At 38.7% G+C, this 21,513-nt stretch overlaps 2 protein-coding genes and 1 non-coding gene across 3 annotated transcripts in view; 2 read left to right on the top strand and 1 right to left on the bottom strand.

Annotated features, from left to right (window-relative positions):
* The window catches only part of LOC106173996 (uncharacterized), a 28,037-nt gene extending 16,307 nt beyond the window's left edge, over nt 1–11,730 (top strand). The window contains exons 26-44 of the mRNA XM_013555359.3: nt 106–132; nt 441–555; nt 951–1,147; nt 3,488–3,602; nt 3,926–4,182; nt 4,687–4,801; nt 5,248–5,381; nt 5,583–5,894; nt 6,638–6,752; nt 7,062–7,186; nt 7,532–7,640; nt 7,985–8,241; nt 8,533–8,647; nt 8,870–8,946; nt 9,267–9,332; nt 9,591–9,701; nt 10,020–10,136; nt 10,470–10,581; nt 11,180–11,730. Coding sequence (XP_013410813.1) covers nt 106–132; nt 441–555; nt 951–1,147; nt 3,488–3,602; nt 3,926–4,182; nt 4,687–4,801; nt 5,248–5,381; nt 5,583–5,894; nt 6,638–6,752; nt 7,062–7,186; nt 7,532–7,640; nt 7,985–8,241; nt 8,533–8,647; nt 8,870–8,946; nt 9,267–9,332; nt 9,591–9,701; nt 10,020–10,136; nt 10,470–10,581; nt 11,180–11,306 — 2,603 coding nt within the window. The 3' untranslated portion in view covers nt 11,307–11,730. The remainder of the gene's footprint in view (nt 1–105; nt 133–440; nt 556–950; nt 1,148–3,487; nt 3,603–3,925; nt 4,183–4,686; nt 4,802–5,247; nt 5,382–5,582; nt 5,895–6,637; nt 6,753–7,061; nt 7,187–7,531; nt 7,641–7,984; nt 8,242–8,532; nt 8,648–8,869; nt 8,947–9,266; nt 9,333–9,590; nt 9,702–10,019; nt 10,137–10,469; nt 10,582–11,179) is intronic.
* Trnac-gca (transfer RNA cysteine (anticodon GCA)) lies at nt 2,472–2,543 on the bottom strand. Its single transcript has one exon. It is a non-coding gene; the product is annotated as a tRNA-Cys (tRNA).
* Nucleotides 11,731–13,015: 1,285 nt separating the features above from the next.
* On the top strand, nt 13,016–18,665 carry LOC106173993 (uncharacterized). Its single transcript, XM_013555353.2, has 8 exons — nt 13,016–13,458; nt 15,020–15,178; nt 15,493–15,633; nt 15,939–16,111; nt 16,524–16,635; nt 16,943–17,191; nt 17,694–17,839; nt 18,103–18,665. Exons 1-8 carry the CDS (start codon nt 13,354–13,356, stop codon nt 18,176–18,178), a joined length of 1,161 nt encoding a protein of 386 aa, XP_013410807.1. The 5' UTR covers nt 13,016–13,353; the 3' UTR covers nt 18,179–18,665.
* Nucleotides 18,666–21,513: the final 2,848 nt, after the last annotated feature.

Below are 21,513 nucleotides of genomic sequence, written 5' to 3'. Positions count from 1 at the left end.
TCAAAACACTTTTTGAAGACACTCTTTCAAAATGTTTAGATAGAATTGTGAGAAGTAATGGTGTTGATTTACATTATTACTAATTATTTCCCTCTTTATTTCCAGCCGGCACAGCTACACCAGGACCTGACGGTAAGGACATTTATCTTAGTTTTGATTTAAAGATGATTTTATATGCATATATGAATTGAAATTTTTGATAGTTCAGATCAGGTTCAATCGCCTTTGAACATCCATGTGTTGCTCAACATTAATGAAAAATAAAAGAAGCGGTACTCCAAACGCGTATCAGAGAAGTTATCATATTATGGAGTTGCCTTTAACAAAAACAATTTTAATGACACTTCGCATCAGGAAATATACTTATAATTTAATAAATGATTTTGATATTATTTTCAATTTACTGTAAATAATCACGATGTCTGTACTCTAATTTTCAGACTTCTGCCTGTACAAGGGACAGAAGTACCAGCATGGCGCCAGCTGGAATGACGGCTGTGACACCAAATGTACCTGTGAGAATGCCGTGGTTGGGTTTTACAGATGCGAAAACCTGTACGTATATGAACTTTTATTTTAATTTCAAGAAATAATAGTCCAGTCTATCAAGATGACTGGAGAGAATGTCGAGCAGCCCGTCCTTAACCCGCCCTTCATAAAAAATGTTATTCGTTAAGATAAACAACCCAGCCTCGTTCCATCAAATGAACCAACTTAAATTGTAACATAAAAATACATAGATAGTTTAACCTATTTAAGTCTTATTATCTACCCCAGTCTCAAATAAAATGTTAACTAAAATCAAGTTTAATCTTAACGATAACTACATGTATCTGTTGTTTTGAATACACCAAGGCAAAAAGATCTTTACTACTATAATTTAGGGAACAGCGGCCATTTTCTATAGTTTTTCCAACATGTTCTGATAATTTGTATTTTCTGTTGGCCAGGTGCCCGTCTTACCCGGTCCTCCCTGCCGGTTGCCAGCTGACTACTGTGCCCAACGAGTGCTGTCAGCAGGTCCGCTGTAGTAACGGAAACTTCATTGGTTCCAACACCGGCAACGGTGTCTTTACTGGTACAGGCGTGGTACAACCTGGTACGGGTGGTACTGGAACTGGTGGTACTGGTACAGCCAACAAACTGAGTAAGTGTGTGGTATAAGAAGAATCACTGTTTAGGCCACACTTTTTTAATTTTATGGATGACATCCTGCGCGCGCACCGATTTTCGTCCGTTCTCAAAAAAAAAAAAAAAAAAAAAAATCCCCCCCCCCCCAAGGCGGTTGTCGCAAACGTCTTTATTGAATTTACCGGAAAATGCAATCGGCAATGCTCGGCTTATTCCGCAAGCTCCATACTGTCATTGTCAACTGCGGAGACATCCGAGTAGTTCCGAGTGCGGCAAATGAGCTTTCTGCGCATACGTATTATCACCACGTGGAAATATGGCAGCTTTGCCGTCAAATTCATCTCTAGCATTAATTTCAAAATACACGACAATTAAAGTCATAAAGAGAAGGGGCCGTCGTTTTGGATTGGTTTGCCATTGATATTGTCATGGAGATATCACCCTTTTACAATTATACGAAAGGCTGGCCGCGGCCAGCGATCATCGCCCGGAAAATTTCAGTGACATTCTGTCCAAAGCAGCACATACCAGGTTTTTTTGTAGCGAAAAAAGGGTCGACAAGAGCGTCGTGGTATTTGGTGGACTGAAGGCCGGACAGGCCACCCGATAGTTGGCTACTACGTGTGAGTCGAAGTAGACAAAATGGCATCGACCGAAATTACCTTTTTTAGATTTGGTAGTAGGAAGCATAGGCCTATCTTTGCTTCATTTTTTAAAACAATTCTGTGAAGTGTTTACAATGCTTTAATTTTCTGAGAGTACAAATAAAGACACGCTATTATATTTGTTTTATTGATTGCTATACCAACAGAATGCATGAAATAACCTTAAATAGATTTGGTAATATTCAGCATATATATTCATGACTTTTTACCTTTCTACAAAGTAGGCCCTATTCACAATGCTTTAATATTTTGAGAACATGGATAAAGACATGTTGTTAGTTTGATGCGTGTTTCTGTGGTAAATTAGTGTTTCCAGCTGTGTACTGAAAACATAACTTTTCTTAAGCAGGTCTTTTTTTTTTGGACTGTTTTTTTTTCGCCCGCTCGCACCGATTTTGGGGTCCCCAGAGGATGTCATCCATAAAAATAAAAAAGTGTGGCCTTATGTATATCAGCAGCTAGTCTAATCGTAACTCGTACAGCCGCGATTTAAACAAGTAATTTTGTTGCTGGGTGGCTCCAACGATTTGACCGTTGGAACGCATGTGAAATAAAGGTCTTTTAATTATTTGATTTTAAACACACGCTGGCTGCATGGAATCTTCGACCTTACAAACTTTTCAAAATAATAAAAGCAAAGAGAATCAAGTGAAATTAAACACAAAAGGTATCATCAGGGGGCACCCGGATTTGAACCGGGGACCTCTCGATCTGCAGTCGAATGCTCTACCACTGAGCTATACCCCCTACATATTTCTTCTGTCATCTAAGGCAGACCTGGTATGTTACTGCTTATCAGGTTATTTATGAGGCTATCTACTTTGCATACCTTAACCGCCGGCATATCAATAATTATATTCACTTACAATAGGTATAGCGATAGCATCTTAGCAGATGTGCTCTTGTGATGCAGATCTTATCGTTACTCTCGCCAAGTTCAGATTTTTTTCATAAGTAGGTTTATGTGGTCGCTAGTAAATAAATGTTCTCCGTTTTTTTATTTTGGACAAATATCCTGACTATCCTCCCCATTTCATACTTTTCACACTTTACTTAAGAGGGGAGCGAGAAGATACTGCGGTTTTAGACATTTAGGAATGTGACCCGCACTTCTTATCAAAAGATAACAACATTTACAGACGTCATTTAATCAACCACACACATTTAATCAACTACTCAAGCTGGATGTGACTTCATGTTATATTTATATTTCTACTGAGAAAACCGTTTGTGCCTTCACTTTATTTTCGCTATCTGCAGTGTTTAAGGCCTCATGTACCGGTATACTTCACACTGCATACCTGTTTCTTATTTTTCATAATATAAATTTGTTTTGTCTTTTTTTTTATTTTAATTTCTTTACAGTTTAGCTTCTGTATGTAAGTGCTGGCGTGTTTCGGGTTGTACTCAGAGCACACGATTAAATTGAAATACCTTATTTAACTTTCCATGATAAATATTGTAAACCTCTCAACTGCGTCTGTTTTCCATTTTTTCATCTAAAGGACGTTTACACTGCCCAGGGAAATTATAAACAAAGGGTTGGGAAAAGAATTAACGAAATATAATGCTACTCATATAAATTGATAAACACTAATTTAAAAAATAATATATCTGGGTGAAAAATTAGTTATTTGTTGTTCTTGGTAATTAATTCAGTATTAAATGGGTCATTATGGTATACCTTCCAGCTGGCTGTTTCTACAAGGGTCAGTATTATTTGGAAGGACAGAAGTGGAACGACGGCTGCTCATACAACTGTATCTGTGAGGATGGCGCCACAGGACAATACAAATGCCTGGAAAGGTAAAGGAATAATGGCGCGCGCGTGTAACGTGTGTTTGCGCGTAGGCGAGTAGGCGTAGGCGAGTAGGCGCGTTTAGAGCCTATTTACTAGACCATTCCATCCCTTAAGTAAACCTTTCGACCCTTATATCAAAAGTTCGTATATTAAAAAAAGAACAAAATAATTACTCGAACTTAAATTATAATGTTAATTATAATCTTGTTGCTTATACAGTATTTTTTTTTTTTTTTTTTGCAATCATAATTATTGTCCTCGAAATTATTGAAATCACAACAATTCTATCGCTTCGCTCTAATCCTGTATATATTTTCTTACACACCAGGTGCCCGAAGTTTGAGAACCTTCCTCCCCAGTGTAAACTAGCCGAAGATCCCAATGACCTGTGCTGTCAGTACCCCTCTTGTGTATGGACCGGGGGTGGCACCACCTTCACCGGTATTGGGGGCGTTAGTGGCTACATTCCAGTACCTATCTTTGGACCTGCTATAATTGGTATTGGAACCCCTACTAACCCAGGTGGTATCACGGGCGGCACAGGGACTGGAACTACGGGAACTGGAACTACTGGGACAGGAACAGGTATGGACAGGTGTTTACCGTAGATGTAATTTGTACATGTCTACCCTTTGATTGACATTATAACGCGTTTAAGATTCGTCCATTTTAACTTAGGGAGCCGTGGTCATTGGGATACTGCCCGCTTGTCACCTTGATTTCGTTTTCTGTTGTGTTTTATCACTGTAGGTTTTGTGTCATGTAGCTTTGAATTGAAAGATACTACACACACTGGTCAATAGAAGTGTCACTCTCTGAATCAAAGTAATTAAAGTAATAATGCCTGGTCTACTTATAATGTGACTACTGAGTATAAAACTGCTGTACCATGGAATTATATTGTTGGTCTTTTTGTGAAATTTGATGTTTATAAAATGATACCAGGAGCATATCATTCCACAGTCATTTGTCTCCACCAAAGTATTGGTTCAGTAGGGGTGACACTTCTATTGTCCAGTGTGTGTAGTAACTTTGATAATTTGTCTGTACCAGCATTGCAGATATTATTATTATTATTTCTTATTTCAGGCAAGTGTGTTTTTAAAGGCAAGCAATACTCAGAGGGCCAGACATGGAGAGACGGATGTGACCTGAGCTGCACATGCGTACACGGTGCCAGTGGCTCGTACCGGTGCTCAGATATGTAAGTGAGATATTTCCGAGCTCTGTAAGGTGTTGGGTACTTGACATTAATTTGCAACTCGGCCTTCATGAGTTAGGCTTTATTGTTGTAGCTAAAGTATATTGGCATTTTATCTGTAGCACTTCTACAATGATGTTGAATGATCTACCCTGTATCACGTTTTCATATCTATGGGATTTTGTCACACCGGTCTGTATATCTACCAGCAAACCAACAAGAGCTTATTATTAATATATTTATTTTATTGATATTAGATCTGAATCTGTTTGTGGCAGCTCTAAACTCATCTGAAAAACTCATCAGAAAAATATCATTTTAATATTTCAATTTTAAAAAGTTTTTATATTTTATCCTTGTGAAGTGCATTGATATGTACCGTCAAATAATACATGTAGAATGCTCTATGTAAGAAATTATTATTATTATTATCTGCTCCATATGAACAGTTGTCCTACCATCCCTAACCTACCACCCCAGTGTACCCTGGTCACGGATCCCAAGGAGGCCTGCTGTAAGATACCCCAGTGCAGCGGGACTGGCAGCGTGGCGACCACTGTCCAGCCAAGACCACAGAGTGGAGGTCAGTGCTTCTCAAATCCGGCCGTTTAAAGTAAATGTAATTTTGATATCGAGATAAAGGTATTTAAAGAAGTTTGATTTACAGTTGCTCTCTCCATGGCCTATGAGAAATGTGGCCGTGTTAATTGTACATTTTATTGTAAATGTCAATAATCCAGTCTTTTAAACGCAATCGAACACACTCTTTCTTCCCATATTTCAGATTACTGCTACTACAAGGGCCGCTATTACCAGCAAGGACAAACCTGGGATGACGGTTGCGCCAGTAGATGTCGCTGTGAAGACGCACAGGCCGGGTTCTACAGCTGCAGCAACAGGTGCCCCACGTATCCCAGCATTCCATACTGGTGCCGGTTGGTGACGGATCCCAAGGACAGCTGCTGCAGAGTGCCGTCATGTAACCCCGATTTGATCTCAGGGGGCGCGTCCGGATCGGGGCAGATTATTCCATCAATCCCTGGTGTGATCACCGGAACCGGAACTGCCACTGGGGCAGGGTCAGGTGGTAACATAGGTATGGTAACAGTGTTACACAGTTTGTTGAAAAACATAAGACAAATGAAAACGTTAAACGTTTGTTAGAGTTCAGTGAGGGTGATGTTTGTCGGATTTTAGGTTAGTTTTACTAAAATGCTTGCTACATTAAAGTGATGGAAGAACATGCATCGGATTATTTTTGAAATGGCAAATGAAAAAAGACAAACGTTCATTAAAAGTTCAGTGAAAGTGGTAGGGTCTACTTGTATTTGTCGGCTATTAGTTTGGTTTTCCTTAAATGCAAGTTTTAAGGAATATTTTAATAAAGGAAATCACTCCCAACACTTCTCAATATCTGTTGCAGTTGTTGAACAAAAGATTAAAAAAAATGTAAAAATGGATGTGGGGATAAAGGCATGATGTGGATATCATATATATATATAGATAGATAGATAGATAGATAGATAGATAGATTTTTATATATATTTTAATATGATATCATTATATTAAAATATAATGATATACATTAAAATATATATATAAAAATCTATATATTTTAATATGATATCATTATATTAAAATATAATGATATATATTAAAATATATATATATAAAAATCTATATATTTTAATATGATATCATTATGTAATATAATGAAATAAGATAATTATATGGTATTAAACCATCACAAACCAAGAAGCCGTTGTCACTGCTCCTTCCCTCCCTCCCAAAATCATGTGCATAGATAATAGAGCCATTATTTTACTCTTATTTGCGTAGGTTACTGTATGTATGGTGGCAATAAGTATTACCAGTACCAGATATGGCAGGACGGCTGCGACTACAACTGCGAGTGTGTGGACAGTAACACCGGAAGTTACACATGTCAACAAAAGTGAGGCGCATACTTAATGATAGTAAATATAATTACTGCGCGCGTCTCTTAACTGTGGTACGACTGTAAGAAGCTGGGCTTAAGATAAGCCGTAATCATTATTAAATTGTTTATTTTTTGTACAAAGCAATTGTAAGTGCGTATGTAGAAGTCGAATAGAGCATGTGATGCTGTAATATGTATGTAATGAACTGACAGATATGCGTTTCCTTCACTTCTCCGTGGAAAGTAAATTTTTCCCCAAAGCAGGCAATACATCTTATCCAGATTTCACTGCATATGAACCGTGGTATATTTTTAACTTTATAGATGTTCACGCTACGCAAACTTGCCATCTGAATGCAAACTCATCCAGGATCCCAAAGATCAATGTTGCCAGATTCCTCAGTGTGATTTCAGCAGTAGAACGACACAGGCGGTGGTCACCGGGACAGGTAGGTCAATAGCACTGTGGCAGTGAGCCGCGGTGTCTTTCTTTCAAGCGCTCTTTTTAAGAAAACGTTCGACAATAATAATCAGCATTCAGGTGTCCGTAAGCATACTGAACCATTTAGACAATCTTGTCAACTGCACGCATGTTAACTCTTTTCATGCATTTTTTGTTATCTGTACGCAGTATATGCGGGTATAATTCTGTTTCATGTTAAAACAGTATCTCTACGCAGTTTTGTATAATTTTCCAGCAATTTTGGACAAAAACATGTTCAGTGCTATTTTTCATTATAAAGAAGTATATGTTTTATATTGGGCTCGTATTTGAGAGATCTTAATTTTCACAGGATATTCGTGCACATTCAACGGTGTCCGCTACAATCCCGGACAGTCCTGGGACGTCGGCTGCCAGTACCGCTGCACGTGTGAGAATGGTTTCTATAAATGCCAACAAAGGTATTTGAACCTAATTAGGGACGACTAGAAGCACTGGGCAGAGTTAAATCAACACTATGTCACCTTATTTAATAATGACATAGGACAAACATAATGACATAGCCTAGGACAAAGATTAAATGAATTGGACTATCGAAATTATGAATGTCGCTTGAATGCTGTTATCTTGATGACAAAACTATGGCATCGACAGCCAAAACTTCTGAGAATATGCTCCATGAATTTGACAAAACTTTAAAAAAGTATAATATCTGTAAGCCCTTTTCCTGAATATACATGTATCTTGTTATACACTGAAATATTGCAGTGAAACATAACTTAAGTATGGTATTTATACATAACAGGTGTTCTCAGTACGCGAGCCTGCCCGCCCAGTGTCGACTGGAACCAGATCCATCAGACACCTGCTGTATGCTGCCCACATGTGACTGGTCAGGTGGCACCCAGATCACGGCCACTGTGGCCACTATCACAGGTGTAAACCCGGCGCAGGGAGGAAACACTGGCGGAGTCACTGGAGTTGGAGGCAGCGTCCCTGTTGGAACCGTCAGTACCTTTGTCGGCATCGGCTCCTTCCCACCGGGCTACACCGGGTCCAGAAGTAAGGAAATATAATTTTCTAGATGTTCAGTGATTTACTGAACTGAACAGAGGTACCCAGTATAATGTTCTCTATTCTCCAAATAGAGCATTTACTTGAGGTTGTTATTTTAATAAAATTAGAACTATAGCAAGCATTCAGTATTCACTGAAAAGTGGTTTGTATATGTTGTTTTATGTGCAGTGCGTAAATTTATACAATGCCAGAATGCTCATTCACTAGTGCACATTTTGTGGGATGTCGGTGGGTATGGTGTCCATTATTAACCAATTATTAAAACTTGTCTTTTAGACGGCTGCTTCTATAAAGGCACTCTCCATGCCACCGGATCTTCATGGGCCGACGGATGTGACTTCGACTGTCAGTGTATCGACGGTACCGTCGGCATGTATCAGTGCAGGAACAAGTAAGTGGAACCAATGCCCTAGATAGAACTCTGTCTAAGTCGTATTTGTCTGTGATTTCATACAAATTTGAAAACAGTGTAATATTTTCCTTTGTAAGAAAAGAGACATACCACCTGCTTTTTCAATCTTTTATGTTCTACCCATTATCTAATCTAATGTACTGCTGCATAGACATGGCATATGGTTTTCTTTTATCGAGCATTTTTATTTAAACCATCAAGGTGTCCTCAGTATCCAAATCTTCCAAACACGTGCTCACTTGTGACGTCACCAGGACAGTGCTGTAAAGTAGTGCAATGTATGTATGGCCGGTGTATTGATATTTTCTGTCAAAGTAGAATGATGAGAATTGGGTGTGTGCCATGTGATGGTTACTGTCTGATTTTTAAGTACATACTTGATAAGCACAGCTGACGTTACCTGTCAAATTAAATCAGGAAACAAACACAGAATTTGGATAAATGGAAACAATGTCAGTTCGACAGACGCCGTTTAAAACGTTTTAAAAACTGGTGAACGTTCAAACACTACGTGGGAATAATTGTTGTGCCGCAATGTTTAAATTTGTGTTTGATGTTTTTATACACACCATGGTATTTTCTCTTTGCTGCGTTCTAGGTAGTAACACCGGCGTGGGAGGGGGAACCACTGCTAACCCGGGAACAGGAACCGGAACAGGACCTGGTAAGGGCATGCGTGGTGCTTTTATATTAAAATTACCAGTTTTCAGCAGAACCCCAATTGAGAGTAAAATAGTAATTTAATCACTTTATAATATTACCAGAATGCACAGCTTTATCTATAAATACGTACAACACAGCTAATTAGTAACCTTTTGAACCTTTCTGATTTCATTTCTCTTTTAATCGTACCTACATGTATTTCACTCGGTTTACTATTAAAAAGAAATCTTTTTTTTTACTACCCCTGCCATGTAATCAGGAACATGTCGGGACAAGCTTCCAAACTGTAACAACTACCCCCAGTCCGCGTGCGAGGGTATCTACCAGCCTTGGGCACGAGACAACTGCGCCAACCGTTGTAACCTTTGTGGTAAGGGGCGAATGAGGCATCAGTTAATTACTTATACATAGCACGCTCTTCTGAAAGCTCATATGCTAGTGGACTTTCTTAATGAGGGCTATGTTGGCTTATGATTTTCATTGGTTGTTAATCTGATTTTCATGAAGAAGGTTTCAAAGCAAGAGCTTTTTTCACATTAGGTGATACATGTAAGGTTTATTTATTATTTCTAAAGGAATTTAAAAGTTAAAGTATAATGTCATAGTGATAGAATCTCAAAAGAAGTGCACACTTGGAACTTAAACTATGCACTATGACCATATTAATTGGTATTGTTCATATGAACAGGCAGTACTGGCGGTTCTACTGGAGGAACCGGTACTGGTACTGGAACCGGTGGAAGCAGTGCCAACGGCACCATTGCCGTCATCACTGGGAACAATGGACCTGTAATTAGTGAGACAAGTATGCGATCATGCAACTCCTTTGTCACTTACAACTTACTCTCCCTCTCCCCCTCCCCCCTCTCTCTCTCTGTCTCTCTCTCTCTCTCTCTGACCAAAATAAGATGACGAAGGTTAATTACTTTAACAAGTCAAATTAGAATTAAACCAATTATGAGAAATCAAATGTAGCTAAGATGCTCCTTTCTGTGGGAGTTCCCATGTATTCACCATTATGTAATGGCACTCCTGTTTATAGACAAACGGTTAAAATTACTGAACCCAATTCATTACACGATGCAAATAACGTGTGTATCTAAAGAAGACTGTACCTTAATTCTGTTAAATTTTTCAGCCAACAAATGCCTGTATAAGGGTAAGTTGTACAACAAGGATGAGGTTTGGTATGATGGCTGCGACTACAGGTGTTCGTGTGGTTCCGCCGGCAAATATACCTGTTATAAGAGGTAAGTACATTAAAACAAGGTCCGGTGAACAAAAAGGTCTTTGGCCTAATTAGTCTAAACTTTAACCCAGAAAATTGATTTTGCTTATCTTCCATAGAAGTCCGCGTAAACATAAGTAAGGACTGGTTACGTCTTTCTTGTTATGGTATTGGTTCATTTCTATTGGACTACAACTAATCTGTCTTAGATCAAAGTTAACAAAATTTTTAATGTACAGTGATGGTCAATTATTGGGTAAAAGTTCATTTTTTGTAAAAAGTCCGCGATGTTTTCAAAGTTGATCTGAATTCACTGCATATTACATACTTATGAAGTAGATTTTAATAATCTGATTGCACGCACCCTCAAGATTGAAAAGTGTGTTTTGGCCTAAATTGGTCCAGCTTTGTGTACGTAACCCCAGTGTCCACCGTCCACGTGACCAAGAACTATAACGTAATGACCAAAATTTAAAAAAAATTAACTTCATTGATAAATATGAAAACATGATTTTTTTCGTATTTTGAAGCACATTGTGATTTATTCAAATCACTTCTTTACGCATATCTGAAAAAATTAACTATGCACATCCCTCTGAATTCACTCCTTATATCAACAGGTGCCCTACATGGCAGCTTCCATCAGCATGTAGTCTCCAGGCTCCGGAGTTTGGCAAGTGTTGTTCTAAACCGGTCTGCCCGGCAGGATACACCATCCAATACCCAGACGGCTATGTTGACCAATAGGCACACAGCACGTGCACGGAAACTGCCGATAACTGCCGAAACGATACGTACTTAGAAAACTTCACCACGATATAGCAGACAAACATTTTTTATTGTTAACTTTTAATCTACCTCTGATTCATTTCATTATTTGCACCGTTAGGATGAAGGTGGTTAAATTGATCAATGATCAGCGCTCTTAATGACGGGCAATTTTGAAGAGTTCTTGTCAAGTCCATTGACATGAGTATTGATGACAATATGGATATATTCGAACAATGCTAATGTAACAAACAGGTGACTTTTTTATTTGTTATTGTTTTTTAATGTAATTGTGATTCTGATGTTACTGATTTGAAGAACAACTGCTTCTAAACAAATAGACGAAGTGCATGGAATGAATGCTGAATTGAAATTATGAATAAAGATGTTGCAAATAAAGAAAGAGACTTTGTTCCAGACACTGTGCAGAAAAAAAAGCTCATGTGTGTAAATGTTATGTAAGGTATACGTTTTATGTATTCAATGCACGAATTTCTTTATGTGACTTTTTAACCCAGATGTAATTTCTTTTTACAAAACGATCGATATTTAGGTTTCATCATTCCCCTTTAAAATAGAAATTGGCAACACAATCGAATATGGGTGTAAGACATTAGTTTATTTTTTTCCGTCCTGAAATACATGTAAGAAGAGGGCATGCACTCTTTAGTCCAGGGGTTTATGAAAAATCCTTCAAATTTGAAAGTCAAGCACAACACTTAAGTGCACTGCGGAAAAGACATTTGTTTGAATTATCGCGGAGGTATACACGTGTGGTCAAGTAAGGAAATGTGAGATGTTGCTTCCACACTGTTACCGAGGTCACGACTGAATGTTATTTTACGCTTAGAAATCTTTTCCAATCCTGACAAAATTCATGCTTGCCTCTAACGATGGATATTTTCACAAAAACCTTAACATAACTGCTGGACTGTATCGCCCGTGTCATATTTCAGTTGTGTTCGCGATAGTCTAATTTACAATGCATACGCACAAAATATCAGTTATGGTGTATTATATATTGAATGTAATCTTATGCTTGGAAATATATTTGACTTATAACCAATCCCAATCCGGCAAATGGTATGCCTGCATCTCAAATTATGTTAAAACCTTACCATACCTGTAACTGGTGGACTATACCGTCCTTATCACTTTTCAGTTGTATTAAGCCTGGGTCTCAACTACACGCACGATTTTCAGGACGTACGTTTTTTTACTCGCGTCTGGCTAGGCAATAGCGAGATCGCAGGGAAGGAATCAAGTAATTGGTGATTGCAAGGAGTGCGCAAGCAGTGAGTGCGTGGAAAGTACGTGAGAAGCACAGCCCCTGCACGTCAGAATTAGGATTGAACATTGTCATCACTTTGCGGTTTCTGGCAACAGGGGCAAGCTACCGCAGTCTGGCATTGAACTTCAGGGTGGCTCATAACACCATATCCAAGTTCATACCAGAAGCCCGCCAGGTTCACACGGTGCGGGCGTGAAAGTGCGGAGTAAGCACGGGATGAGCAAGAAATAAGTACGTGTATCCTGCGCTTCAACCACGTGCATCGCACGCACCGTTGCCACCAAATCGAAGTGGGAAAAATAATTTTATCACGTGGCCCGTACCACAAGCGCACGACAGGTGCACGACAGGCGAACGGTACACATTGGCATGTCGTACTTTTTCCATTTTTTTTTTTTTAGTTTCCGTAGACCGCGGCTGTTGAACATATCGTAAAATTTCTACGTAATGTCTGCGACCTTCAAAAGTTGCACGATGGACGTGCTCCTCACGCTCGAAATCCCACGTTTTCCCCAAGTTTTTGGCCGTAGACCAGACGTAGAAACTCGTAGGTCGGCTTGGGACACAGGCTTTAGATAGCCTACTTTACAACGTACCCAAACATATATCAGTCGCGATACACGTGGTTGACATGCTGGAGAGATACAAAAAGCTCGCTTAATCCACTTTTGACAACAAGAGCATAGGGATCAGCTGGGTTTTGCTGTTAAATAAGTATAGATACAAAACTTTACAATGGATGATCGTCTAAAGTACAGCACCCCAATAATGCCACCAATCTACCAAGCGTCCACATACTATGTTAAATCAATGGACACTTTTGAAGAACTTATCAACAAGGTAAGTTCTTGAAAGCGGCAGTATACACTGTAGTCAGGTCTATCAAGAATGGTACATATCAAGCACAAGGAAGGAAGAATTATGCTTTTTACCGTGGGGTTAAGTATTCTGGTTTTTGAACCCTCCATGACGTTCTCGTCAGTCCTGAAAGGAGGAAGCTCTCCACTTACTTTAGTAAAATGTATATTTACACAAATCATTCAGTGCTTTATAATTTGGCAGTCAGCTTTCCCTCATCTCCGTCGCTACACGTATCTGAATGGTAAGCCCCATTCTCGATTCAAACTCCTTCTCAAAAGTGCTTCCGATCTGCCTAGCAGGTAAAACCTTAGGTTAGACTAAGTTTCAGAAAATTTAACTGCAACGTTCGATAACACATAAAAACCCATCAAAAGTGAAACTGGATATTTAGGCGCAGCGTTTTACCTACATTGACCGAAGATAAACCAGTGGTGAACCGCCTAGATGCCATGTTGCGCCTATTTAATATCACGAAAGAAATGGCTAAAGTTAAGACCACTAGTTCTAGCTACTGGTTTATCATGAGCTAATTAACAGACTTTTTAGGTGGATCAGGACCCATGGACTAATCTAAAGTCAAACACTGGTGCTGTGTTTCGGTTTATGTACGTTGGAATTTCCTTTTCAAAAAGAAATCAATCCAGGTGCTTCTTGCTTGAAAGTTTAGCATGGATTTCTTTAGGCTGGCTTATACCTGATCATAAGTGTGCTGACAAAAGACGGGGACTTGTGAGTCCATGTTGCAATCTTTGGTTCAATGCTCTTACCCTCGGAAATAAAGACGTATTGTAACAAACGTTAGATAAATAGAATACCGTTCTTCTTCCACTTGAATCAAGTTATATCAAAATTGTATCGTGACGAATGAGGGCGGATATCGATGATTTTGGGATCATTCTGAATTTCAGATTGAGAAGAGCCGAGTGCTAGTACTCCGCGACCTAAATATGGCGGACCTACATGAAAGGAAGACCGCTTAATCCTGTAATGGTATCTCTAACACGCCTCCCCACGTGTCGATCCTGCAGGGGCACAGTAATTAAATCTCGGCTCAATTCAACCGGTCGAGGGACAACGCGTGAGGAGGCGTGTGAGAGGCGGAGAGACCATCACAGGATTAGCGGTCTTCCTTTCATGTAGGTCTGCCATATTGAGGCCGCGGCCTTACTGGCACTCGGCTCTTCTCAATCTGAATGGTCCCTTTGTGACGGAGAGGTATGTAAATAACAGGCCTGCCACGGTGATTTGAGGACGTGGATCGAGATAACTTACTCCCCCTTCCAATGTAAATAAACATGCAATAGCCCTCAAACATTGCCCTTTTACATTTCTGAATTAAACTGAAAGGTAAATTGCTCAAAGTATGAGAACCATTAGCGATCACATTAATGGACAAGGGCGTCACTTTATCCTCAAACCAGATGCTCTTCACTTAGCATTCATTTGCAGGACACTGAAACTTTTAGTGGAGTTTTAGAAAAAACGGACATTATTTACTGAAACCATTTACAACATGACATTTCGGTTTCTATAACTTCAGGATGGTTATTTCTATCTGCGACACGGGTGTCCCACATCTAGAGTAGCAGAGGATGCTATTAAGGAGTTAGAGGGCGGGGTTGGCACCTGCGCGTTCAGCAGCGGCATGGCAGCCGTGTCCACCATATTTATGGCTTTTCTGAAGCCTGGAGACCACATGGTGAGAAACAAAATGTTGTCCTTTATTATAGTCCTTCACTATCGTCACGACATCAATCTCTTTTAATTTAGATATATCTTACACATTTTCTTTATGTAATTTTTCTCACTTCAAAATATGTATTTGTGATCGTATCCAATAAATACCACGTATTTAAGGTTAACTGCGATATCCACAGGTAAGCGTATTTGCGTACACAATTTCTGTAACTGCTTGCCATATTTCTACCATGTTAAATATCTACGGGCGTTTAATATATATATATATATATATATATATATATATATATATATAGTTACACCTTGGAATGGTAGGTGATGAACTACCCAGTGTACAGTGGTGTAGACAACTTCATCAGAAAGTTTCTGGTCCCCAAGATGCAGATAGAAATTACCAGGGTTCCTGCCGGATGTGACGTAGAGATGTACCGGAAACACGTCAAGGAAAACACCAAGGTAGCACAATACATATTTAGCACTGAAGAAAGATATGTATAATTATAATGCACAACTGCGTTGCCTCCCTGTTTTGATACAATCTGAGCCCCTTTTCCGGAAACCTGCCAGGTGTTTGAGTAGATATCGATACATGTCAAACATAGAAGAAATGTATATCATGTAAATGTCATTAAATTTAGTCTGAGTTAGTCTGATGAATGGTTGAAAACGTCATTTCATTGCATTTTTGTTTTGTTTTGCCTTTTACTTCTTTACACCAAACCAAATTGACATCCAACAATCAACTTCAAATATCCCCCTAGATACTATACGGGGAGACCCCCTGCAACCCAATATTGACCATTCTGGACCTCGATGCCTTTGGAAAACTTGGTCAGAGTCTCCCTGGGGTGATCACAGTGGTGGACAGCACCTTTGGTGGCCCTTACGTCCAGCAGCCTATTAAGCATGGAGTAGACATCTGTTTTAACAGTTGGTAAGTGAAACGTCAAGAGACAGAGACAGAGGTTTTTAAAATATCGAGTTTGCTGTAATTGATTTCCTGTCCATTCAGAACAAAAGCATGGAATCATCTCCTAGAGAAAAAGGAGTGTTAATGTATGTAAAGCAGGAGCTGAAAGAGGCACTGCAGGTTTCTTCTTGTTAAATCACAAAGTTGCTTCGTAGCAAAACGGACGGTTGTATCGTACACTCCCCCCCCCCCCTTTTTAAAGTATTCCCACCCTTTGCAAACCAGTAGCAAACGACCGTAACTGAACTAACTGGTATGTTCACCAATCCGTGATAATTAAGCAATATGCTCTCATGAAAAAAAAATGAAACACCAAAAGTCACACATTTGTTGTTTTTAAGCCAATAACTGTTGTCTGTGCCTGCCTTAATTACAGCACCAAGTATTTGGGCGGCCACAGTGATCTTCTTGGTGGATGTGCCACGACAAGAACAAAAGAACTGTATGACGTCATCCAAGATATGTCCATAACAGCGGGTAACAGACTAGTGAGTATAGTGGCCAAAGAACTGAACAACATATAAGCCTGTCATTATCACATTTTGAAAGGTGTCTAATTCGAGCTAGCAACTCTACATATACATGTCGCATAATCTTTGTATCATTTTCTAAACCAATTACCTGTTTAGTTTATGACCACAATTCGTCATCAAGATTTTACTGATAATACTTCAAATATGATATTAGGAATATTGGAGCATACTTGATGATCAAATCTAGTTCGTCTTATCTCTACCATTTATTTATGTACAGTAGAGTAATTTAGAGTAATTTTGTTCCATTTCTACCAAGCAGAATCCATTTGACGCCTCTCTTTTGTACCGGGGAGTGTTAACTCTCGGTGTTCGGATGGAAAAACACTCCCAGAATGCATTGGGACTGGCCAAGTTCCTGGAGAACCATCCAATCGTAAATCAAGTATGGTATCCCGGCCTCCCCTCCCACCCACAGCACGACACAGCTAAAAAACAAATGAAAGTTTACGCAGGCATGATTGCATTCGACATGAAATGTTCACTGGAATGTGCCAAGAGTTTTGTCGAGGTAAAGAACGTGTTCTTAATGCAAACCTGTTATGTTTGAAATATTGTCATTGATGGTTTTAAGAAAATCCACATCGCTTCAAAAGCGACCGAAAGTTTTTAAGAGTAAATGAATCTCTACTTTAAAGAAAAAATCCAACTGGATGTGTCGATTCTTAGGACACGTACACATACTCCAACAAGGGAATACAAATACTAATACCATAAGAATATAAGAACAATCAATATTGGAGTTTACTTGAATTTTCCTCAAACTTTTTATCGTGTAATCCTCTGGAATTGTCTAGTTTCATTTTAAGTTAATATCACTACATATTTGAACTTTTCAATTAATAAAAGCGATGAAGTTTGCAGTGTTCATCTGCTTTGTCCACAATCTCACACAGCTTACCAGTCAATCATGATTAGATTTTTCCATATTTTTCATAACCAAATCTTTTCATGGTGACCATTCTCCTAAAGATAACCAGTTCATCATTTTGAGACATTTCCATACATTTCAGAACCTGAAAGTGATAAAACTCGCGGTTTCCCTTGGCGGTGTCCGCAGTCTAATAGAGCTGGCCAGCCTGATGACCCACGGTCCATGGATCTCGGGGGAGGAGTGTGTCGCGATGAATAACCTCCCTGAGACCCTGGTTAGGCTGAGGTTAGTGCAGTTCCATTAAATATGTATAAAAAGAGGGCCTTTTGATCTTATTGTATCTGCACGCACTGCATTTCAAGATTTTTGATTGGAATACTAATACCATGCAGATTGGAGACTCGACGAGAATGTGTTAAAGATGTTTTGGAGATAATTCACATTTATAATGATTTATTTGTGGAATCACGTAAATTAACCTCGTGTTTAAAGTTAAAAACAAGTGTACTGGTTCAACAGATTACAATACGGTGCATGTTTTCTTGCAGTGTCGGAATTGAAGACATGGACGTTCTGATGGAAGATCTTAAACAGGCACTTGATAAAATACCAGTAGCTTCATGAGATTTTTTCATTGAAAAAACTCTAGCTTAGAAATTATCAATTTATGCTGACACGCACATATCAAAAATAGATTTTACATACGTAGAAACATGTTTTAAAGTGCATTCTATGTGTTTATTGTTTGACGCAGATGCGAGGCAAATAGAAAGGGAGGTAGTAAGTTAGAATTTCCCATAATATGATTAGGGATAAAATTATGTGAACGCTCATGTGGTTAAACTATGTCGGATTCTGCTGTGGTTAGGCGAGATGGATGGATTGAAATTGGGGACTTGAAATATGCCACCAAAGCTTTGTATTGGTTCCTTGCAATTTCAAACACACTTACTGGCAATTAGATAAATTGCATGTTTTCTTGAGAGTGGATTACAAAAATATTCCTATTTTAACAATATATTCATGCCACCGTAGTATTTGTTGATGTAATTTTTCTGCCTACCAGTAGATGTGGTGTCTTTCTAATAAAATTTTGTTTGTTCATCTCAAATGTTTTTTTTTTCCTTTTTTTGTGGGTGGGATGTCTGCTGTCGAAGGCCTTAGTACTTCTTATCACTGAGTATTACTCACTTACTGTTTTCGCCTTCAGTTTGCATAAGTGTAATTTGCCTTTCACTGAGCGCAGCACTCCACGTTAGGGCCACGCCGTATGCTTACAGATGCACCAATACACTATAGGTCAGCGACAAACTGGCACACAGGAAGCGAAGTAGGCGTATTCAGTGTGGATCCTCCTTAAAACAGGTTTTGATCAGAAATAATTGTACTCTTTTTCTTTCACCATGCACCACTATCCTGCGATATGCCCCGAGCAATTTGGTGAGAGTATGCAAGATTTTTTTTTTTTTTTTTTGTACACGAGCGCAATTTGCATAACAATCATGGTTCGACTTAACAGCTTTGTCTACTACCCACAATAATTCCTAACATTGATCTTATTTCTATGACTTAACGATAATTTAAGAGATAGTCACGTTTAAAGGTAGATACGGTTTAGCATTTTGTGCAATATGGAAACAATAACGAAACCGGTTGTTTGACTATCTTTTACTTTTACCCATGGATTTACAGTTTTCAACATTGTTCGTTTGAGGAGAGAATGTATATTCATACAAGCTTTTAAGTTTAACTAAAGACATTCCAAATCAACTAAATCATAAAAACAAACTAAGCAAACAGGAATGAATTCTTTAAATGCACTCGAAGAGGGGGTTTTACATAAGAGATCACCAGAGGTGCCGACCTAGAAATCTAGTCCATTTGTGCCTTTGAGTGCGTTGGCTCCAATGGTTGCAACTCTCATCTGAAGCAATAGTATAATATTAAAACAGAAATGCGTAAGTAGGCCTTGTTATTCCGTTATTAATACCCTAGAAACTGTCTCTCTCTCTCTGGCTCTATCTCATACCCGTAACATAGGTAATAACCCGCGATGTTCTATTTCAGTTCAGAGACAATTCTAAAAATGGAATTGTATTAAACGGGGAACTGTATCAGGCCCGTAGCCAGGGGGTTCGGGGAGTTCGAATGAACCCCACTTTTGCCGGAAAAAGGTGCCCTCAGGGAAAATTTTTTTCTAGGTACACGTAAGTTTCATGATAAAAGGTCCACTTTTTCAAAAAAAGATCCCCCCCCCCCACATCCTTTTGAAATTGCTGGCTTAGGCCTGTGTATATTCAATAATTACTCAGTAATCAAAATGTAATGCTAATTTTCAATCAAAAGTCAGGATTGTGCTAGGAGAGAAGAAACGCCATGGTTGAGGTTTTTCAGCAGTAGGCGTACAGTACAGTGACAAAAGACCGATAAACTTTTGAAAACATTAATGAATGAACGATTAATAATACACAAATACATGTTTAGTTGGACTTCGCTTGCTTGATATTTAGGTTTCCTCACTCTCCTTTAAAATAGAAATTGGCAACACAATCGAATCTGGATGTGAGATATTAGTTTGTTTTTTTTCCCGTTCCGAAATACAAGTAACAAGAGGGCATGCACTCTTTAGTCCAGGGGTTTACGAAAAATCCTTCAATAAGATAAGATAAGATAAGATAAGAGTTTATTTAGCCAATTATAAAAATCGGAAATCATTTTCCTTTTGGAGCAATATACAGAGTAAAATAATAAAATAATACAATAAATAAATAAATTAAGAATTTAGTTTTGAGATCAAAATTAAAATGCGTCACTACACTTGGATAAAAGCTGTTTAAAAAGCGTTTACTGCCTTTAAAAGTTAAAAGTCTACTGTTGCTTGGTAAAAAAAGTAAAAAGAGATGTTGCAGGATGGAAAGAGTCTTTCATGGTGTTGACAATTCTTTTCTCCATCCTGTCTTTAAAAAACATCATCCAGCATGGGGAGATCCTGCCCAATAATCCTGCTTGCAGTTTTTACAACGTTTGTTAATTTCTTCCTTTCCTCCCCAGCTGTTCCGCTATACCATATTATAATTCCGTACACTAGAATGCTTTCAATTACACACCTGTAAAAATTGACTAAAATAGGCACGCTATCAGTAAAAGTTCTCAATGATCTTAAAAAATACAGTCTTTGCCGTGCCTTCTTTACACTCTTTGCGGTGTTATCTTTCCAATTCAATTTACTGTTAAGGTGTATACCAAGTAGTTTAAATTCCTCTACTCTACTAACTTCAACATTACCAATGGTGAGTGGTACCTTTACATTCTGATTCCTTCTAAAATCCACTATCATTTCTTTGGTTTTAGCTACGTTCAAGATAAGATCATTACTCTCGCACCAGCTTAACACCGACTCAACAGATTCTCTATATGTACTCTCGTCGTTATCAGTAACTAGCCCCACAAGCGTAGTATCATCCGCAAATTTCATGAGAAAAGTCCCGTCGCTTACACTAGTACAATCATAGGTAAAAAGGGAGTAAAGACAAGGTGAAAGGACGCATCCCTGTGGTGCACCGGTATTTAAGACTGTTGTTTTTGAGCTAAAAGAGCCGACTTTAACAGATTGTCTTCTATCTAAAAGAAAGTCTAAAATCCAGTCACAAATAAAGACAGGTAGCTTAAGATGGTTTAAAAGTTTCAGATATAGTTTTTTTGGCACAATTGTGTTAAAAGCTGAACTGTAGTCAATAAATAAAATCCTTGCATAAGAATTTCAATCTAGAGAGTCAAGCACAACACTTGAGTGCACTTTGGAAAAGTCATTTGTTTGAAATATCGCGGAAATATATACATGTACAAATGTGACCAAGTAAAAAAATGTGAGATGTTGCTTCAAAGGGGGTCATGGGGGGGGGGGGGGTTCTGACCCTTCCTTCGGTTTCTCGACATTATCCTCGATTCCGACAAAATTC

Source organism: Lingula anatina, chromosome 4 (assembly GCF_051362555.1).
Source record: "Lingula anatina isolate TDL-2025a chromosome 4, LinAna3.0, whole genome shotgun sequence".
Lineage (NCBI taxonomy): Eukaryota > Metazoa > Brachiopoda > Lingulata > Lingulida > Lingulidae > Lingula > Lingula anatina.
The sequence above is the reverse complement of the archived record's forward strand: the minus strand, read 5'-3'. Positions and strand labels throughout refer to the sequence as shown.